The sequence below is a fragment of the Amphiura filiformis genome, chromosome 10 (assembly GCF_039555335.1).
Source record: "Amphiura filiformis chromosome 10, Afil_fr2py, whole genome shotgun sequence".
NCBI classification, from domain to species: Eukaryota; Metazoa; Echinodermata; class Ophiuroidea; order Amphilepidida; family Amphiuridae; genus Amphiura; species Amphiura filiformis.
This window is the reverse complement of record NC_092637.1, coordinates 33,178,194-33,197,677: the sequence shown is the minus strand read 5'-3', so window position 1 is coordinate 33,197,677 and position 19,484 is coordinate 33,178,194. Positions and strand designations below refer to the sequence as shown.

The 19,484-nt window shown below is 40.4% G+C and overlaps 1 protein-coding gene across 1 annotated transcript; it reads right to left on the bottom strand.

Moving 5' to 3' along the window:
- Positions 1 to 4,153: 4,153 nt before the first annotated feature.
- On the bottom strand, positions 4,154 to 15,592 carry LOC140161806 (C-type mannose receptor 2-like). The gene is made up of 5 exons (XM_072185104.1): positions 15,573 to 15,592; positions 15,228 to 15,415; positions 7,134 to 7,370; positions 6,228 to 6,425; positions 4,154 to 5,364 (listed from the first exon to the last, which is right to left on the bottom strand). Exons 1-5 carry the CDS (start codon positions 15,590 to 15,592, stop codon positions 5,096 to 5,098), a joined length of 912 nt encoding a protein of 303 aa, XP_072041205.1. The 3' UTR covers positions 4,154 to 5,095.
- Positions 15,593 to 19,484: the final 3,892 nt, after the last annotated feature.

Below are 19,484 nucleotides of genomic sequence, written 5' to 3'. Positions count from 1 at the left end.
AAGCGAGGGAACTACCGCTGCGCTAACTCGCCCTCCCTCAATCATAGTGCCAAGATATTTATATGAGGACACATGCTCCACATTACTACCCTTCACCACTAGGGTTTGGAGTTGTACTTGACGTCCTAAAATCAATTATCATTTCCTTAGTTTTGGAAACGTCTCAAGCTATGCAATGTTATTTTGCGTATGTATACAACATGTCACATTATCCAATTCATTCCAAGGCATAGGTTTTAAACCTTTAGACACATCTGCTTCTGCTTGAGAACATATTACTGCAGCACTGAGTAATTCAATTTGATCATTTATCTTACAATTTAAAGCTACTTCATGAAAGTTGGGAATTCCCTTTACCGTGTAATCACAGTAAACAGAGTCAGGACTATTTATGTACTCGGAATCCCCTAGAATGTAAAGTGGATATTACATCATTTTGGAAATTCCCCAGGAAGTGGTGTAATATGAAAGGTTAATGTTTAAAATTAGTCTTGGGAATTTCCAGATTACATCTTATTTTGTAAAAGAGTGCTATAGAACGGGACATTTATTTATGTTTATGTATCAGAAGATTATCATGTTTTACTTTTATTTATTCAGATACTGTTAACTTTTCAAACAGTGTGTTTTCTTGTGCACTCTGAAGTGAATTTGGGTGAAAGGTGTGTTTGGCCTTGACGACTCGGTAACAATATTTGACTCACGTTGCTGTTGAATCGCACCTGCTGTCCCAAATCTACAGAGTGTATACACATTATACACACATACAGATAATACAACTTCTTTTGAATAAATTAATGTAGTTTTAGCCGACAGAAAAAGCATAATATAAAAAACATGTTGTGCATCTTCAGTGTTTTAAGGAAATCCATTCAAGCTATTTTAAGTTAAGAGCAGTCCTTCTGATTTCATGCCATTGCAACTCAAGTTTTCAAATTTTTGTTAACTGCTCTGAAACATGGGAAGCATCATTACATAAAGGGTTCACAAAAATAACTCCCCCCTTAAAATTACAAAACATTTCTTTGCTTAACTTGACATACATTTCGTTGATTTGAAAAATTTAAAAACATGTGAATAAAGGAATTATTTTCCTACCCTCCCAAAGTTCTTTTTAATAAAAATCTGTTTGTTTTGGCCAAAAATAATCACATTTTCCAAAAATGATGCTTTCAGAAAAAGTTGCACTTTTCCACATCCTATACATGTAATGTACAAAAACATTCTCGATATCAATGTTTTGATTGATTTAATGGTGTTTTTGTGTTCTTTCATTTTATGTATACGATAACCCAGTCACCCATACAATCATCTTGCAATTTAAAACAATGATTTATTGACATGTACGGGTATTTCTAGAAGCTTTTGAGCGGTGTGTCAAAAATGGTAAAATCAATTACAAAACATTTCTTAGCATAACTTGACATTCATTTTATTAATTTAAAAAATGTATAAATCTGTGAATAAAGCAATCTTTTTGCTACCCTACTAAAGTTATCCCTTCTCAAATTCCTTTTTTTTTTGGTAAAAAATAATCACATTTTTCAAAATAATGCTTTAAAAAATTGCACTTTTCAACATCCCATACATGTAATGTACAAAACTTTCTCGATTTCAATGTTTAATTGTTTTGATTTCCTTTACCTTTCTGTCTCTGATCCCTTAATCACCCATGTAACCATCGTTTAGTGCAAAGTAATGATTCGTTGAAGCTAATTTTGACATAAATGAGGATGTTGAAAAGTGCAACTTTTTCTAAAAGCATCATTTTTGGAAAATGTGATTATTTTGGCCAAAACAAAATATTTTTAAAAGAAAAAAACATTGGGAGGGTAGAAAAACGATTCCTTTATTCACAGGTTTTAAATTTTTCAAATCAACGAAATACATGCCAAGTTATGCAAAGAAGTGTTTTGTAATTTTAGGGGAGTTATTTTTGTGAACCCTTTATTTAACACTGAAGATGCCCAACATGCCACAATTACCATGATTACATAATCGGTTGAAAAAACATTTATGAGGGGAAACTGTTAAAAGTTGTGTTACCTGTATGTATAAGGGCACTTCGTGAATACACATAATCTTGGGCCATGTAAAATCACGGACGTCACTTCATTACCAAATACAAGGGGAAACAAAGTATTATTGTGATTTTTTGTCACATTGTGTCGATCAACAGTGATTTGAGAAATAAAAGTTATTAAAACATAATGTTATTTGTGAAGTGTTTACTTGTGTGATTCAATGAGTAACATTACAGCAGAGCATACAAGCTACCAGTTCCTGGTTATTTGAATACTGTTCTACTTGTCAGTGCTTTGAAAGAAATGAATAATATAGCTGGCTTAAATCTTTCAAGTGGAAAAATGCACAAGGAACATAATTTGTGAGAAGTGCAACTATGGATTAGCTCACAGATTTATTTGGTGTTTGTTTAGGCTAAAAAACGGCAAATTCATTTTTTAAACTTTTGCTTACACAAACGAATATATAAGACCCCATTTTTGCCAAAACCATGCAAAATTACATACTTTTCCAAAAGTGTGTGCTTTTGCTTATACAACTTAGTATATACTATATTAATAGACGTATATAAGACCCAATGTCTTACAGTACATTATGCTTTCGGTGGTTGTTTATGCACCGCTTTTTACCCCCATTTTTGCCAAAACCACATACTTTTGCAGAATATGTCATTTTGCATGATTATGCAAAATTACATACTTTTCCAAAATTGTGTGCTTTTGCTTATGCAACTAAGTATATACTATATTAATAAACGTACAAGACCTAATGTCTTAGTACATTGTATTTCTGGCGGTTGTTTATGCCACCTCCCCCAAAAAAACTACATACTTTTTCAAAATATGTCATTTTGCAGGGTCATAATGGTTATACAAAATTACATACTTTTCCAAAAAGTGTGTGCATTTGCTTATGCAACTTAGTATATTCTATATTATTGAATGTATATAAGACCTAATGTCATATAGAACATTATACTTCTGGTGGTGGTTTATGCCCCCCCCCCCTTTTTGCCAAAACCACATACCTTTGCAAAATATGTCATTTTGCGTGGTTATACAAAATTACATACTTTTCCAAAAGTGAAAAGTGTGTGCTTTTGCTTATGCAACTTAATATATACCCCCCCATTTTTGCCAAAAACACATGGGCTACTTTTGCAAAATATGTCATTTTGCATGGTTATACAAAATTACATACTTTTCCAAAAGTGTGTGCTTTTGCTAATGCAACTTAGTAGGCCTATATACTATAGGATTAATAATAATAATAATAAACGTATTATAAGACCTTGAATATGCAAAATTACATACTTTTAAAGTGTGCTATCTGCATATATTATATGCAACTTAGAATATAATATATTAATAAATGTATAATAAGACCTTATGTCTTTATATATAGTACATTACATTTCCGGTGGCTGTTTATGCAGCACTTTTACCCCTAATTATGCCAAAACTTAATATACCGTACTAAATTGCAAGATAGGCCCCCTATGTCATTTTGCATGATTAGGTCTATGTAAATTTAACATATTTTTCCAAAAGTGTGCTTTGCATATGCAACTTGGTATAAAGGCCTACTTTATTAATAAACGTATCTTTGGCCTATAATAGTACATCATCGTGGTTTATGCACCCCCAACGTTTTTGCCCCGATAGTTTTTTACCCGTAGTCTTTCACACAGCGTGCCAAATCTAATTAGTAAAATTGGAATGAGAAAAGTATTACATGTGTAGCCAAATCTCAGTTTGGAAGGGATATAAGCGAGAGATGAGACTGTTTTGAATCGTTTCAAACACCAAATTGCCTGGAATACCTCCAGCTACCTGCAAAAAGCTCCGTGAAATGAATGGTAACGGCGCATTATTAAGTGGTGTGCTCCCGCTTTGGTAGTATGCGCCCTGATTCCCTATAGCCAGCCCGTGTGCTTTCTATACAAAACATCTATTTTTGTATACGTACTGTAAAGTACGGTAAAGTATGATGTTTTGCATATGCAAAACTACATGTTTTTCGTAAGTATGTGTTTTTGCATATGCAAAAGTACATACTTTTATAAAGTATGTAGTTTTGCATATGCAAAACATCATATTTTGCGTAAGTATCTGCTTTTGCACGCAGCACCGGTCGCAAGGCGTGCGGAACACACTGATCTGAGTGATCTCTATAGGGGAAAGTGGGGTAATCGTTAAGGCTACACAGATACAAGATTAAATAAAGTTCAACAGTGAAAATCATATCAATGCAAAGTAGGAGTAATGTTCTAAGTAGTAACCAGTTTTTAATAACTCAACATCTATAGTTAATAAGTTATAATTAAAAAACAAAATGGTAGAAAATGATGGGGTAATGCCGGACACGGGGTAATCCCGGACACATGATTGCTGCTATGAAAGAGGGAAATTTGAGTAGGATGATAATCCCCTAGATGGTATTAGGTACTTCTGTTACCTCAAGCATACAACTATGGGGGCTGTCCTTGTTGTCTATATTTTCGAAATAACAAGTGTCCGGCATTACCCCGTATGTAGGCCTATAGAGAATGCATGTGTGTCCGGGATTACCCCTCACGGGCCCGACTTAATTTTTCAGTGCTTGTTCTAATTACCCACTTTTAAGATACCAAAATTCATACATCCAGCTAACAATCAAGTATCAAACATAATTTTCATCCATACTTCATCTGTGTCCCTTGTCGCATCAACTGTCACCCTGCTAATAAATCACTTTTCAGATAAAAAGTCAAAAAATGACAATGTCTGTTTTTCGTAATTTTCACAAAGAATAGACGAGACCCAAAGCGCTGGTAGTAGTACACGTGAGGTACACCTTGAGGTAACTAATACCCTAAGGTAGTATAATAGCGCCACCCTTCTCCGTTTAGCTGCAATCGATGTGTCCGGGATTAGGCCTACCCACAGTCCGGCATTACCCCACTTTCCCCTAGCAGATCAGTGGCGGAACATCGCAATGGGACTTTGCCGCAGGGGCAGAATAGTCACTAGTGTACATGTACTTAAAATCATATGGAATAGATAAAGGATTCGGAAAAACAACTTTTGAATTATCCATAGTATGGGAAACCCGAAGTACCAGCATAAATGCCGCCCTCCTGTGCCACATAATCTCCACCAGTTGCTTCTTCTTGGTTCAAAGTATTAATTTCGCATGCATATGCGCCGGCGGTTCCCGTCGGTATTAGGTTCACGGATTGACAGGCTTTATCTTTAAGGCACGCCGCAGTGCATCGTGACAATTTGCTGACTTGAACGCTATACAATGCGTGGTTAAGAAGACGGAAACCATCGTCCACGGTGAAATCTCTTTGCTGACCTGGATTTAATGAGAAAGAAAATAATTTCAATAAGCCTCTTTGAAATATGGCGGGCACAAAAGGAGAGGGCGTACTTTGAAGTGAGTAATCTTTTCCGGCTGAGAAGCACAAGGAGGTTAGATATAGAAAGGAGAGAAAAAATATTACATAATGCTTTGTTCTTTTGATGCCTATTTGAGTTTCCGCCAAGCTATTCATCGAGAGGTACCTTTTGTTCGGGACAAAGGGCTTCCGCCATTAAATCGGTAACTGACCTGACAGCGCATTAACGCTATAATAGGCAGGCTACTGTCAATAAGTGATCAAATGAAAATCACGTGAAAGCGCCTACACGAACAAGTGATAGCTTTTGTTCTAATACCACCCAAGGGTGTGCTTGAATTGTCGCATACACACAAAAGCACACTTTACCGGCGATGTTACCATCCATCTTAATTTATGCGCCTCATTCAAATAAATTCAATAGAGTTGCTGATCGATTACCCGTAACAACGTGTCATTGCTGCCAGGTAATATAGGTCTATCCATGGAGCTATTAAAGATGGAGAAGCAATAGATTTTGTAACGCATTGTTCCTCTGTGCCTATTTGAGTTTCCTACAAGCTATTCATCGAAAGGTACCTTTTGTTCATGACAAAAAGCGCCATTAAATCGGTAACTCACCTGACAGCGTATTGTCGCTTTACAAGGCTGGGTAGGTCTACTGTCAATAAGTGATCAAACGAAAGTCGCCTAACAGGGGGGGCAACGTGATTTTTGCAGCCGAGGGAGAAAGCGATTTTTGGTAGGGGTGGAAGCATTTTCTGGCACGCTGTTTGGAGATTTTAGGGGCTCATAGTTATTGCACAACCCCTAAACTTACATTTAATTTCGCAGATAAACGATTTAGCCCATTGACAGCCCACATCGTTATATCCACGGAGCCCGCCCTCAGGCGGGATCTTGAGCTCTACACAGTTCTCAGTCGGTCCGCCATTCGGTTCAAATGGATTCCATCGTCCATAGATGGGCACATCAAATTCTACGCCCATCTCGGGATGCCCTTCCCAAACCCAGCTTCCTGGAGGAAAAACAAACATGGAGGGGTTAGCATTGTTCAGATGTTTGAGCAAGTAGCCCCCATCTGCAATAGCTGCTAGATGACATAGAATGTGTACACCATTGGTTATTATAGGGCAGCTATTGCAGATTGGACCTTACATTAACACACACAAAAAAAACACACACTAAAATAGAGCCCGTCCGCACGTCCGAGACGGGCTACTTTGTCTTCGGACGTGCTATTTTTACTAACCAGCCCGTCCGACGAACGCCCTGAAATATTCCCACTATGACCGAAATACCAGTACAAAATAGACCAAAAGTTGAGATGTCCCTTTTGCATTTGTGTTAGGCCATTATACCAATTTTGGCCCATTCTGATTATTGCACATTTTCGCGACCAGACTAGACAGCGCCCGAGCACTGATCAAAACCAGAGTTACTTTTGAGGGTGCTTTACTTTTAAGACCAACCTGTCCTGCGGACTAATTGCTTTTTGCGTATAAATTTTACACACTGCATTAACCAGGAACGTAGACAGCTTTCTTGGTGGTGGGAATTGGGGGGGGCAAAAACGAAAAAAAAAACATCCGGTTGCATCATTTGACCGTATAGGTGGAATTTAAACTTGTATCGGTTTTTTTACAAAGACTCTACATGTAAAAGTTTTCGGGCTTCCAAAGAAGGATTTTATTGGGACAATGATAATAGCCTAATCTATTCTTACCTTCTGTCGTTATATCATTTAGTCCGACCCAGTAGGCCGCGGCATTATAAAGTGGGTCCAGCTTTAGTATTCCAAGTCTAATATACCTCACTTCTGCCTCATCACTCAGACTAGCTAACACTCGCCCCTGTTGTACGCAATAATCTCTAGCCTGCTGCCAAGTAGACGGTGAGAAATAGACTGCGTAACGGCCTGTGATATCGCACGATTCGGGTGAGTAATTTATCTCTGCTGTACCTGCATGACGATGGAGAAAAAAAGAACAGGATGATGATTGGTGACTTCTAAATATCAGAAACTATCAGAAAAATACAGCGCTAATTTTGTTTGGATTAAAAACAATATTATTATCTTGTTTTGCCAAATGAGACATAACTAGGCCTAAATTCTAATCCATTAGTTAGTTCTATAATAATTGTCAATGAAATTCAAATTTTTGGAAATAAGACTAAGGGCCAAGAACTGGCACACGGTAGCAGGATGAGCTCAGGTACAGGTCCCTACCCTGTTTAGGTCAGCTATGATATGCAGACGAATTTAGGGTGAAGGAGAGCGGAGATAAGACGCCTGCAATGACTCGTATGCAGACATCATATAATGAAGGATGTCTTTGAAGAGACATTTGCACCCAGAAGATACGAACCTGAGCATGAGTATGTACCGAGGGTACAGATGCAGAGTCCTGAGTTATGTAGCTATCTTCCATTACGTAGAGAGGGGAGAGTAAGAAGTGCACAGGAATTTGCAACAAGAACTGGAAAGAAGCCCAAGCATGAGATGGAAACACGCGGGGATATGATGGCAAGAGCCCGTGGAAAGACTTCCTCATGCATGAACATATCGGGACTATACAATAGATGGACAGAGGAAGAGCTACCATTTATTCGCCTGCTGCTATGGTAATGCGATGCCCACCCTGAGCGTTAACGACATAGTCCCGACATAAACGCGGTATCGGATGAATTCATACAAAAAGAGTTTGGGCCAAGAGATAATTGTCCTGAAAGTTACATCCAAGAATTGCTCGGAGAAAGCAACGCCCAGGAGAGGGTATCATGGATATAGCGAGTTTGGGACAGGACATCAAAAGACTGTCGGCACTAGCTAGCCCAAAAGCAGATAAAGCCGAGAGGGATGGACTGGCGAAACATTTCTTTGTGCACGCTGCACACCGACACCGCCTGGCTAATAATTATTTGGTGCAGAAGGGACACTAAAATGAATACACGGGATCGATACACGTGAATTGCTATGCACGATTTTGATATCAGACGAAAATCTTCTGATACCGGGTTAGAAAATGATGAATATCTCCCGTCATGATTTTTTTCTCAAGAAACCAGATTTGGTCTCATAAACTTGGAAATACGTGTTGAACAGATATGATAGTCGCTAGAATGCGCTTTGAAAATTGGCCGTGCGCTTTGAACTCAAAATTTGACCATTTTATATTGCGTTGGTCCTGTTATGGACTACAGCGTGCAGCGTGTAGTACAGCTGCACTCACTGCAGGCAGTATAAAAGTCGATGACCATTGACCTCAATGGGGTATACAAGCTTAATCACGCACAACCAAGATCGATTACCCGGCTATTGTGAGTAGCCTTAGTTATGTCCCTCGACTAATTATTAGTTTAAAAGAGCTTTAAAGGTTTGAACCAAATGGCTAATCGTGGCTGTGGATTTAACCTACCATGGCGATTCCTGCCATGAAGATATAGGGTCGAAGACACTGTGCGCTGTAGCCATGGTACACACCGACATCGCCTGGCTAATAATTATTTGATGCAGCAGAGACACTAAAATGAATACACGGGATCGATACACGTGAATTGCTATGTACGATTTTGATATCAGACGAAAATCTTCGGATACTGGGTTAGAAAATGATGAATATCTCCCGTAAATGATTTCGTCTCAAGAAACCAGATGTGGTCTCATACACTTGAAAATACGTGTTGAACAGATATGATAGTCGTTAGCGTGCGCTTTGAAAATTGGCTGTGCGCTTTGAACTCAAAATTTGACCAAAACTCTAATTTTATATTGCGTTGGTCCTGTATGGACTACAGCGCGCAGCAGGCTATAGCGGCACTCACTACTCAAGTGGAGGCAGTTTAACCATTGACCGCAATGTCGTATACAAGCTTACTCACACAGCGAGAAATCAATTACCCCGGCTATTGTCAGTAGCCTTAGTCAGGTCACTTCGCTAATTATGCATCTCAGCTCATAAGGTCCGAATAAAATGGCCATGTGTGGCATGGGGGCGATGTCACTGTGTGGTACCGGTAATAACGGAAGCAGAAGTCTGGACGGAGTTAATCAAAGAGTGCCAAAGTAAAATGTGGTGATTGTCAGGCCACTAGTGAAATGCTGGGCATGGATTACTTAGGGATATAAGTCCAAGTTTGACTTTGATTTCCTGCAATTGCAATGGGACGACTGTATTTTACAGAGTGGCAGCACGCCAGGCGTGGTAACCCCACAAGGGTTATTGGCAATAAACGATACTGAGATAACAGCTTGGCATTCTATGGTAATATCCGCAGTTGTGTCAGGAAAGAAGGGAGACAAAGGGCTAGACGTGGTACATGGAGGAGCCCGCAGGGAGGAGTACTTTACTGGATCAAGGGTTGTTGTATTTGAGGCCAAAGATTATGTGGTCCTGTTACTGTAGCGAATGTTGGAAATCAGCCTCGGTTGATACGACATGGAACGACACTGGCAAAGATATCGACTGTAGAGGAAGGGGATGTATGTGAAACCAGACTAAAATAGAGGTGGAGCTGTGGGAGTTAGATCTGGCACCAGGAGCTGCAGCCGGAAGAATTAGCCATGCAGAGTACAGAATGTGTTGAAGATAGGTTGAGGGTAGTAGAGAAATTACTGGCAAAATATCAGGACGCCTTCTCCAGTGGGGGGCTTGATTTTGGGAGGAATGACTTCGGCATAGGATTGACCACAACAAAGAGAGGAAGTTGAAAGACAAGTCAGTAAATTGCTTACAAAGGGGTTAATTCAGCCTTCAGACAGTCCATGGTCAAGCCTAGTGGTTTTTAATAAGCGTATGTGCCTTGATTATAGGTGTTTCAATGACGTGACGAGGTAGGACGCGTATCCTTTGCCGCGAATTGACGACCCTCTAGACACTTTGGGAGGAGCCAACTATTTCTCGACCTTAGATGTGGCCGCAGGATAGGTGACAAATCGGCATTCCTGACTCCTAGTGGATTATATACAAGGAATGTACTTCCATTTGGCCTCTTTAACGCTCCCTCGACCTTTGAAAGCTTAGGGGCTGTGCAATAATTATCAGCCCCCCCGGGGGTAAAATTTCTGAACGGCTTGCCAAAAATCGCTTGCCCCCCCCTCTTGGCCCGCCAAAATCGCTTGCCCCCCCCTCTTGGCCCGCCAAACATTCTTTGCCCCCCCCCCCCTTGAACATGCCAAATTTTTGGGATCCCAAATTCCAAACTTTAAATGGTCTAGATGTATGTTGCGAGCGTAGCGAGCAGGAAAATTTGCATATTTAAGCGTTTCCGTACTGTTTTCCTAAGCCTTTTTAGAGCGTTTTATTAAAAAGGCGACCCGTGAATGCGTGCCAAAAATCGCTTGCCCCCCCCCCTTCTTGGCTTGCCAAAATTGCTTGCCCCCCCCCTTTCGGGTCGCCAAAATTTCTTGCCCCCCCTTTCGGGTCGCCAAAAGTTTCCCCCCCCCCCCCAATTTTACCCTCCCCAGGGCTCATAATTATTGCACAGCCCCTTATGAACGCATGATGGAAATTATTGTTTTAGTGTGACTGCGGTGGGAAATACTGTTGGTGTACTTGCATGGCGTAATTTTTGGGAATTCGATCGAGGAGTCAGTAGCACAAGATATAGAAGACACCACTGTCAGTCAGAATTAATAGGTAAATTTTCACGGGAAAATTTTCTGGACACGTGACACCCATGGGCGCAGACATATCAGCATTATGGAATGTGACCCCGAGCACAGCGGGTGTTCTTCCAATGTATTTGAATAGGAAGAATTCCTCCTTTGAATCAAAATAAGTTACTTGTCGCAAGTTAATAATATTATGGTAAGAGTTTCCGTAGATATATATTTTTTTCCGTAGATAGATATTTTTGAAATTACGTTTTGATGATATTGTGAAGAAATTAAGATAACATAATATTTAATAATTTTGCAATGCACAAATTTATATCAAAATTGCGGTAAAAAATACTATTCCAATTCAAAATTACTAAGACTTGAATAGCGAGGTCACCGCCGGGGGTCAAAGATCAGGCTCGAGGTTACACTCACATTGATACGCATTGGTCATGTGTCCAGAAAATTTTCCCGTGAAAATTTACCTATTAATGTTGACTGACTGTCTAGTGAAGTTTTGAACTGACGAATGATCACAGTCGTCGCTGAGCGGACGCAGACAAACACAGGTCAATCGACAGGGGAAGAAGCGGTGCATGAGAGCCAAACGTGGTTAGATAGTCTGCTGGAATTCACAGTGGGAGGTGCCTGAGGATATGGAAGAGCCTGAGACTGCGGTGGATTTGTGTCTGGAGGGAGTCCGAGAAGAGTCTATAGTAGTTTCAGGTGTAGGGGAAGATCTCAGGAATGTCATGTCAACAATACAGTGAGTCCGACTTGGAAGCAAAAAGAAGTACAGGAGAAAACCAAGACTGGGAGGGACTGTGCATGTGAGAGACCTAAGGTTGTAATATTGTTACAGAGCCCGAAATAAACTTTAGAAAGATCAGGGAAGAACAATTACAGGATGAGACCATAGCCCCTATATTGAGGATGAAGAAGAGTGGAAAAGAGAAGCCAGCATGGGAGGTATTGTCACCACTATCATCGAAGACTACTCTATTGGGCTCAGTGGGAGTTGATGGCTGTGAAAGAGGGAGTGCTAACTAAGAGATGACTGGATGACAACGATGGGAGAGTAGTGAAGTGGTTAATAGTATTACCAAAGACGCTATGGGGTCGAGTAATGGGTGAATTACATGCTTCCAAGGCTGCGGGTTACTTGGGGGAGGGGTGAACAAGGTACTATACCAACGTTGAGGACCCCGTATTACTGGGCAGGAATGATGGTTGACTTGGGTTTAAGAGTGTGTGGGTTGTGCACAGAAGAAGCCCCCCCCCCCAACAGAAGCATAGGGCTCCACTATACATCAGTATCGAGTAGGAGCACCCATGGAACGGGTGGTCATTGCCCGGGTCATTGATGTTCCAAGTCCTTTGCCAAAAACAGAAGAAGGAAATGGGTATATACTCGTGGTTGGAAACTATTGGACCAAGTGCTATGGAGATCGATGTAATTCCAGATCGACAAGCTCAGACAATGGCAAGAAAACTAGTGGAAGAATTTGTCTGTAGATTTGGAGTGGCAATAGAAGCTTTGAGTCTATCATAGGCTATTTCGAGAGATGTGCCGAATTCTGGGGATTGACAAAACGAGGACAACGGCGTACAACCCGAAGTCGGACGGGATGGTGGAGCGATATGATATATAGAACAATCGTGAATGCAGTGTCGTTGATGATGGAACCTCATAAGGGACACTAGAGACTGGGACCTATATCTCCCATACGTGGGATTTGCGTACAAAGCCAGTGTGCAAGAAAGCACGGGATAAAGTGCCAACATGATCAGCTAGGTCGTAAGGTAAACTTACCACTAGATTTAGTAGTAAGGATTCTAGCCATGTTAGTTTTACCATTAACACCAAACCGAGAATCAACAAGAAAGTCAAGAGGAAAGTTTTTCTCTTCGGGAAAGCGGATATGACTAGCATTCAGTCGGAGATGACAGACTTCCAACATCACTTCCTCGATAGTGACCCCTTCTCTCGATCAGTTCAAGAAAACTGGGACATGTTCACTGATGAGTTGAAGAGTGTTATGGACAACCACATCCCTTCCAAGACCTCCTGTTCTGATCACAAGAGTCCATGGATCACACGTGAAGTCCGAAGAATGTGCAAGAAAAAGCAAAGACTTTACAACAAAGCCAAGAAGTCTCAGCGTGCTCAAGATTGGAAGGAATACAAAGAATTCCAGAAAGCAACCCAAAAGAAACAGCGCCAAAATTACTGGACATACCAAAATAGTATGTTTGATGGTGATAAATCAAATCAATCATTCTGGCGCTTCATTAAATCCAAGAAACAGGACAGCACCAACATCACCTCACTAAAAAGTGGGTCAAAGGTGATATTTGACAGTAAAGGAAAAGCTAACATATTCAATGAGCAGTTTTGTTCTGTGTTTACCACAGAAAATACTAGTGACATTCCTAAACTGGATGAACCTCCTTACCCAGATGTAATGAACATTACAGTTTCTTCAGAGGGTGTCCTCAAGCTCCTTCAATCCTTAAAGACTGACAAAGCAACTGAGCCAGATGCAATACCAGCTCGCATCTTGAAAGATACAGCCGTTGAAATTGCGCCCATCCTCCAGGTGATCTTCCAACAGTCACTAGATACGGGGACAGTTCCACATGACTGGACGGTAGCCAACATCTCTCCTATATATAAGAAAGGTGAGCGCAATACTCCATCCAACTACAGGCCTGTGTCAATAACATCTATTTGTAGCAAATTGGTCGAGCACATTATTTTCTCCCAAGTCATGGATCACTTCGACACCCACAGCATCCTGAACGATGCCCAACATGGATTTCGGCCTGGTCGATCCTGTGAATCCCAGTTGATCATAACATCGCAAGACTTAGCCAAATCCTTGGACAACCGTGAACAAGTTGATGCCATAGTTTTAGATTTTTCCAAAGCATTTGATCGTGTACCCCACCAACGACTCCTGCTGAAATTGGATCACTATGGCATCAGAGGTTCTCTTCTTGATTGGATAAGCAATTTCTTAACCAAGCGACACCAGAGAGTGGTGATAGACGGTCAGTCTTCAGCGTGGGCTCCGGTCACTTCAGGCGTCCCACAGGGAACCGTCCTTGGGCCACTGTTATTCTTGGCTTTCATAAATGACCTTCCATCTGGTATATCATCCAAGATTCGCTTGTTCGCAGACGACTGTCTGATTTATAGATCCATATCATCCGTCAGTGACTCACAAGCTCTCCAAGAAGATCTTACTACACTCCATCACTGGTCGTCCAAATGGCAGATGCAATTCAATACAGATAAATGTCACACCATGAGAATCACCCTGCGTCGGAATGTCATCGAAACCAATTACCATCTTGGAGGAAGTGTTCTATCCGTAGTATCTGAGTATCCGTACCTGGGCTTGACAATGACAAACACCCTCTCCTGGCAGAAGCACATTAACAACATCACCACTCGTGCCAATAGAATGCTCGGCCTCATTCGTAGGAATCTCAGAGCCAGTCCTCAAAAGCTGAAACAACAGGCGTATTTCACCTTAGTCCGACCACACCTGGAATACTGCTGCACCGTGTGGAACCCTCATACCAAGAAACTCATCACTCAGGTTGAAAACATACAACGTCGCGCTGCCAGATTTGTCCTCGGTAATTACCATCAAAGAGAGAGTGTGACTGCCATGATCTCGGAACTGGAATGGACATCTCTTGAGAAGCGAAGACAGGCAGCCAGTTTGCAGATGATGTACAAGATCCACAATCAACTCATCGCCATCAATCCCAACAACTACTTAACAGCGATGCAGCCTAGTGCCACCCGGTCATTCCATCCAAGCAAGTACCAGATCATTCCAGCAAGGGTACAAGTCTACCAATACTCATTCTTCCCAAGGACTGTCGCCTGGTGGAATACCCTCCCTGATAACATCTTGACCTCGCCTTCACCAGAGGTCTTCAAGGGAGCGGTTGCAAGTCACATCTAAGCCTTGGCGCCTTTTTTACTCGCACCTGTACAATACCGCACCTGCACCTTTGGTTTCCGCACATGTGCCTACACCAGTCATCGGCATCAAATCCAGACTTTTGGACTCTGCTGATTATCACGTAGAAGTAGAAGTAGAAGTACCTTACCATAGCACTCTCTTGTTCGCCAATTCAAGAGAATTTATACGTAACCACGGTAACACGAATTTAACGAATTAGATATTATCCACTTACATGGGTTATTATCGTCTTCACATATGAAGTATTCAAAGCGTAAACAGTTTGCATCGCTAAGACCGTGTACATTGTCTCTCTCTATTAATCCACAGTTTTCAAAAACCCCGCCGTTTGGTTCGTTCGGACGCCAAAGCCATCCCCTGTAACTTTCTTCATCCTTTGCTGGGTTTACCCAATGGAAAAACCTACGGATTATATTAAAGAAAAAAAGACCATAAACACTTCCGTCATTTCCCTTACCATATAAATGGCTACACTAAGTGCCTTTTGGTCAGTCATAAACATGATAAACCCCTTTGAAACCAGCCCCTAAAGTGAAATAAGTGCGAATCGGTGGTTTGCTGAACAACACCGTTGAACATGTTGAAGTAATTTTTTGTGTCATGTCATATCAAGTCATTAACAGCTTTCATCATTATGGTAAAGCTGACAGGTTGGCGCCTAGATAAATGTCAACCTCCTTTTTGAAGCTGACCCCGTATATGGCTATAACGAAGTAAGATATTGGAATTTGAACTGTATCGTGAGATCTATACTCTGATCAACTCGTAATCGGCGGGACAGATAACATTTGCGTATTGGCAATTGCTTGACAGACGTGCGCTTTTACGTAGGCGTAAGTGTGGACTAGTATAAGGGGCGGCAAAGACGAAAGTCAGTTTGTTGCTGATCAGGAATTAATTGCCAAATCTCCTGAGCATTACCATAGTACTAGTACATTCGACGGAACCTAGTAAAGTATAGTATGACGCCAACTGCTCTACTGCTTATTTCCAAATTTTCAGTTGATAAGCCTGCTATACAAATTTGACGATATTTTTGCCAAGCGAACGATTATGCTGTGCTTTTTTGCTTTTTTATGAAATAGGCCTAGACATGAGATCGATATTATCAAGATGCCCTAATAATTATTGCTGATTGTTTGATGGTGCAATCGAACGATTATCCCTAACTATAATGAAAGACAGAGATAAAAAGATTTGCGTCTGAAATTCTGACAACTAGACAGAAAATGCCGTTTTGCGTATAGGTCGGCAACCAATCACGGCGCGCCTTTGCCCTGACGTCAGACGCGATTTAGTCTTTTATATCTCTGTCTTTCATAATAGTACCTACCTTCTTCGGTTTCATCACGTAATCCAATCCAATAGCTCCCCGTTTCCGAACCGAGGACTCTTACGTATTCAAACTCTTCATCGCTATCGATTACGAGTAAATCCGCCTGGCCCAAGTCCTGGCAGTGCTGCCTAGCATCGTAATTCGACTTAGTAGTTGCTACCACCTCGTAACGGTCTGCTGGATTGTTGCTACATTTCATGGAAAATGTGTAATCTAGAAATAAGATGAGATGAGATAAGATAAGTTGAGATGAGATGAGGAAAGATTCGATGAGAGGAGTTGAGATGACAGGAGATGAGATGATGTAAGATTCGATGAGAGGAGTCGAAACGAGTTGAGAGAAGATGAGTTGAGTTGAGATGAAGCAAGATTCGGTGAGAGGAGTTGAGATGAGATGAGGTAAGATTCGATAAGTGGAGTTGAGAGGAGTTGAAATGAGATGAGGTAAGATTCGATGAGAGGAGTAGAGGGAAGTTGAGATGAGATGAGGTAAGATTCGATGAGAGGAGTTGAGTTCAGATGAGTTGAGAGGAGATGAGATGAGGTAAGATTCGATGAGAGGAGTTGAGATAAGATGAGGTAAGATTCGATAAGTGGAGTTGAGAGGAGTTGAAATGAGATGAGGTAAGATTCGATGAGAGGAGTTGAGAGAAGTTGAGATGAGATGAGGTAAGATTCGATGAGAGGAGTTGAGTTCAGATGAGTTGAGAGGAGATGAGATGAGGTAAGATTCGATGAGAGGAGTTGAGATGAGATGAGGTAAGATTCGATAAGTGGAGTTGAGAGGAGTTGAAATGAGATGAGGTAAGATTCGATGAGAGAAGTTGAGATGAGATGAGGTAAGATTCGATGAGAGGAGTTGAGTTCAGATGAGTTGAGAGGAGAGGAGATGAGGTAAGATTCGATGAGAGGAGTTGAGATAAGTTGAGATTAATTGAATAGAATTGAAATGAAATGAAATGGATTAAAATAAAATAAAATCAAGTAATTTAAACACATTAAACAGAAGCTAACAGATTAAATGAAACAGACTTATATACATATTTTACCATCAAATTAATTGACATATTCCAGGAGTAAGTGTGCACCCCTATAGAGGAGTAAAATTTCAATAAAAGAAATGTCTGGATTTCCAGGTTTGCTACTGAAAACGACTGGAATTCGGTTGCCAATGTTACTGGAAAAATCTTGGAAATGCTTTCCTGAAAACGACTGGAATTCCGGTTGCCAATGTTACTGGGAAAAGCTTGTAAAATGCAACGAAATGTATAATAAAAATTCCCTTTAAAAGGGAAGGCCAGCCTCAATGCAGAAGAGGTCTTGTAAATAGTTTGGGTCACCGTGAAAGGCATTTTTAGGATCACGCTTACATCCATGTTACATGACAGTTCACCAAACCATCAATGGTGAGAACATGCACACTGAAACAGCAAAAAACATTAACTCCTGTCAACTCTTTAATTCATTACTCCAAATTGTTCTGTATTTTTGTCTTTACTGCTTTTTACCCATGCTTATTATAAAATCAAAAAATTCACTGCAGTTGTTAGTTAATTCGCTATGTAAACTCAACTTACATGCACATTTTATTTTAAAATGATTTTATATTATTTCGCAATGTATAGTTTACTATAAAGTAGATAGTGGCAAGCACATGATAAAGGACTGATCATTCACTACAATCTTCACTTTTTAACTGTATTTTTTGAATGTGTTGATTGTTAGTCCGAAACTCCTGCAAAGCTATGGACATGGCATCTTACCTACTCCATTCTGTAATAGTCTGCACTATGTGTTTTCTCAGTCTTCAATCATTTTGTTGAATGTAATTTTATGAATCAAATAAAAAAGATAGAAAGTGGCCTCACTTTAGGGGCTGTGCAATAATTATGAGCCCCCCTGGGGGGGTAAAATTTCCAAACGGCTCGCCAAAAATCGCTTGCCCCCCTCTCGGCCTGCCAAAATCGCTTGCCCCCCCTCTCGGCCCGCCAAAATTCTTTGCCCCCCCCTTGCGCATGCCAAATTTTTGGGATCCCAATTTACAAACCTTAAATGGTCTATATACCTGTTTCGAGCGCAGCGAGCAGGAAAATTTGCATATTTAAGCGTTTCCGTACTGTTTTCCTAAGCCTTTTTAGAGCGTTTTATTAAAAAGGCGCCCCATGATTGTGTGCCAAAAATCGCTTGCCCCCCCTCTCAGCTTGCCAAAAGTTGCTCCCCCCCCCCCCAATTTTACCCTCCCCCAGGGCTCATAATTATTGCACAGCCCCTTAGTTATGTGTCATTTTACAGTATTTATAATTTATAAAGTAAGACAATAATTTATTTATTTTCTATAAGTGCATGTCAAAATATGGGATATATTGTTCAATATTATAGCTAGCCCCTAAAAACTTTATATTCCATCGGATTTTTCCGTTGAAAAGTCAAAACTGATGTTAAAGATAGCAATAATATCATCAATAACATTTTGAGTCAATTTTATCCATAAAACGATACAGGATAGGATAGATAATTACTTTGACTTCAATGTGGTCCATATAATGAAGATTTTGATTCTACAACATTATTAGATCTGTTATCAACATATCAATTATGCACTCACAGGCAACCAAACATCATGCTATGTTCAGTAGTCCACTGATATGACCTTGTTCCAGTGATCATTCCCCACTAATTACTAATTGTTGACCATGTCATTTTTTTGATATGCTGATTGCTGAACAAGTTTATGTTTATATGTGTAGGCCTAACCTATGATAACTTTTTAAGTCATAATTAATTCAAACATAACTTTGGCATTACTCAATCGTTTTCTTTCGTTGAAACGGCAAAACATAATTTCTTTTCCTTGCAAATCGAATTAGCAGACATCAAAAACATTTCCACCACAAGAAGTAAAAAAAATAATTCATACCAATAGAAGAAGGCTATAATCTTAGCTAATCTTTAGTGTACACAAATCCCATCTCAGAATTAGATACCAGCCCTATGGGCTGGCGAAAAACCCGGGGGTCACTCCCATTGTCATGATTGTGGCATGTACACCATCCGCGATAATAAAATCGCGTAAAAAGGGTAGTTTTTCGTGAGTAGGCACGATACGCGCGTATCGTGTTTACAGAAAACAGAAAT

What these genes read in the sequence shown, in the direction of transcription:
- LOC140161806 (XM_072185104.1), bottom strand. Translation starts at nt 15,592, where the DNA reads ATGTTCAACGGTGTTGTTCA. An exon ending in TGAAGACGATAATAACCCAT is followed by an intron (nt 7,371 to 15,227) that starts GTAAGTGGATAA and finishes ATCGTCATGCAG; the next exon opens with GTACAGCAGAGATAAATTAC. An exon ending in AAATGATATAACGACAGAAG is followed by an intron (nt 6,426 to 7,133) that starts GTAAGAATAGAT and finishes TTTTTCCTCCAG; the next exon opens with GAAGCTGGGTTTGGGAAGGG.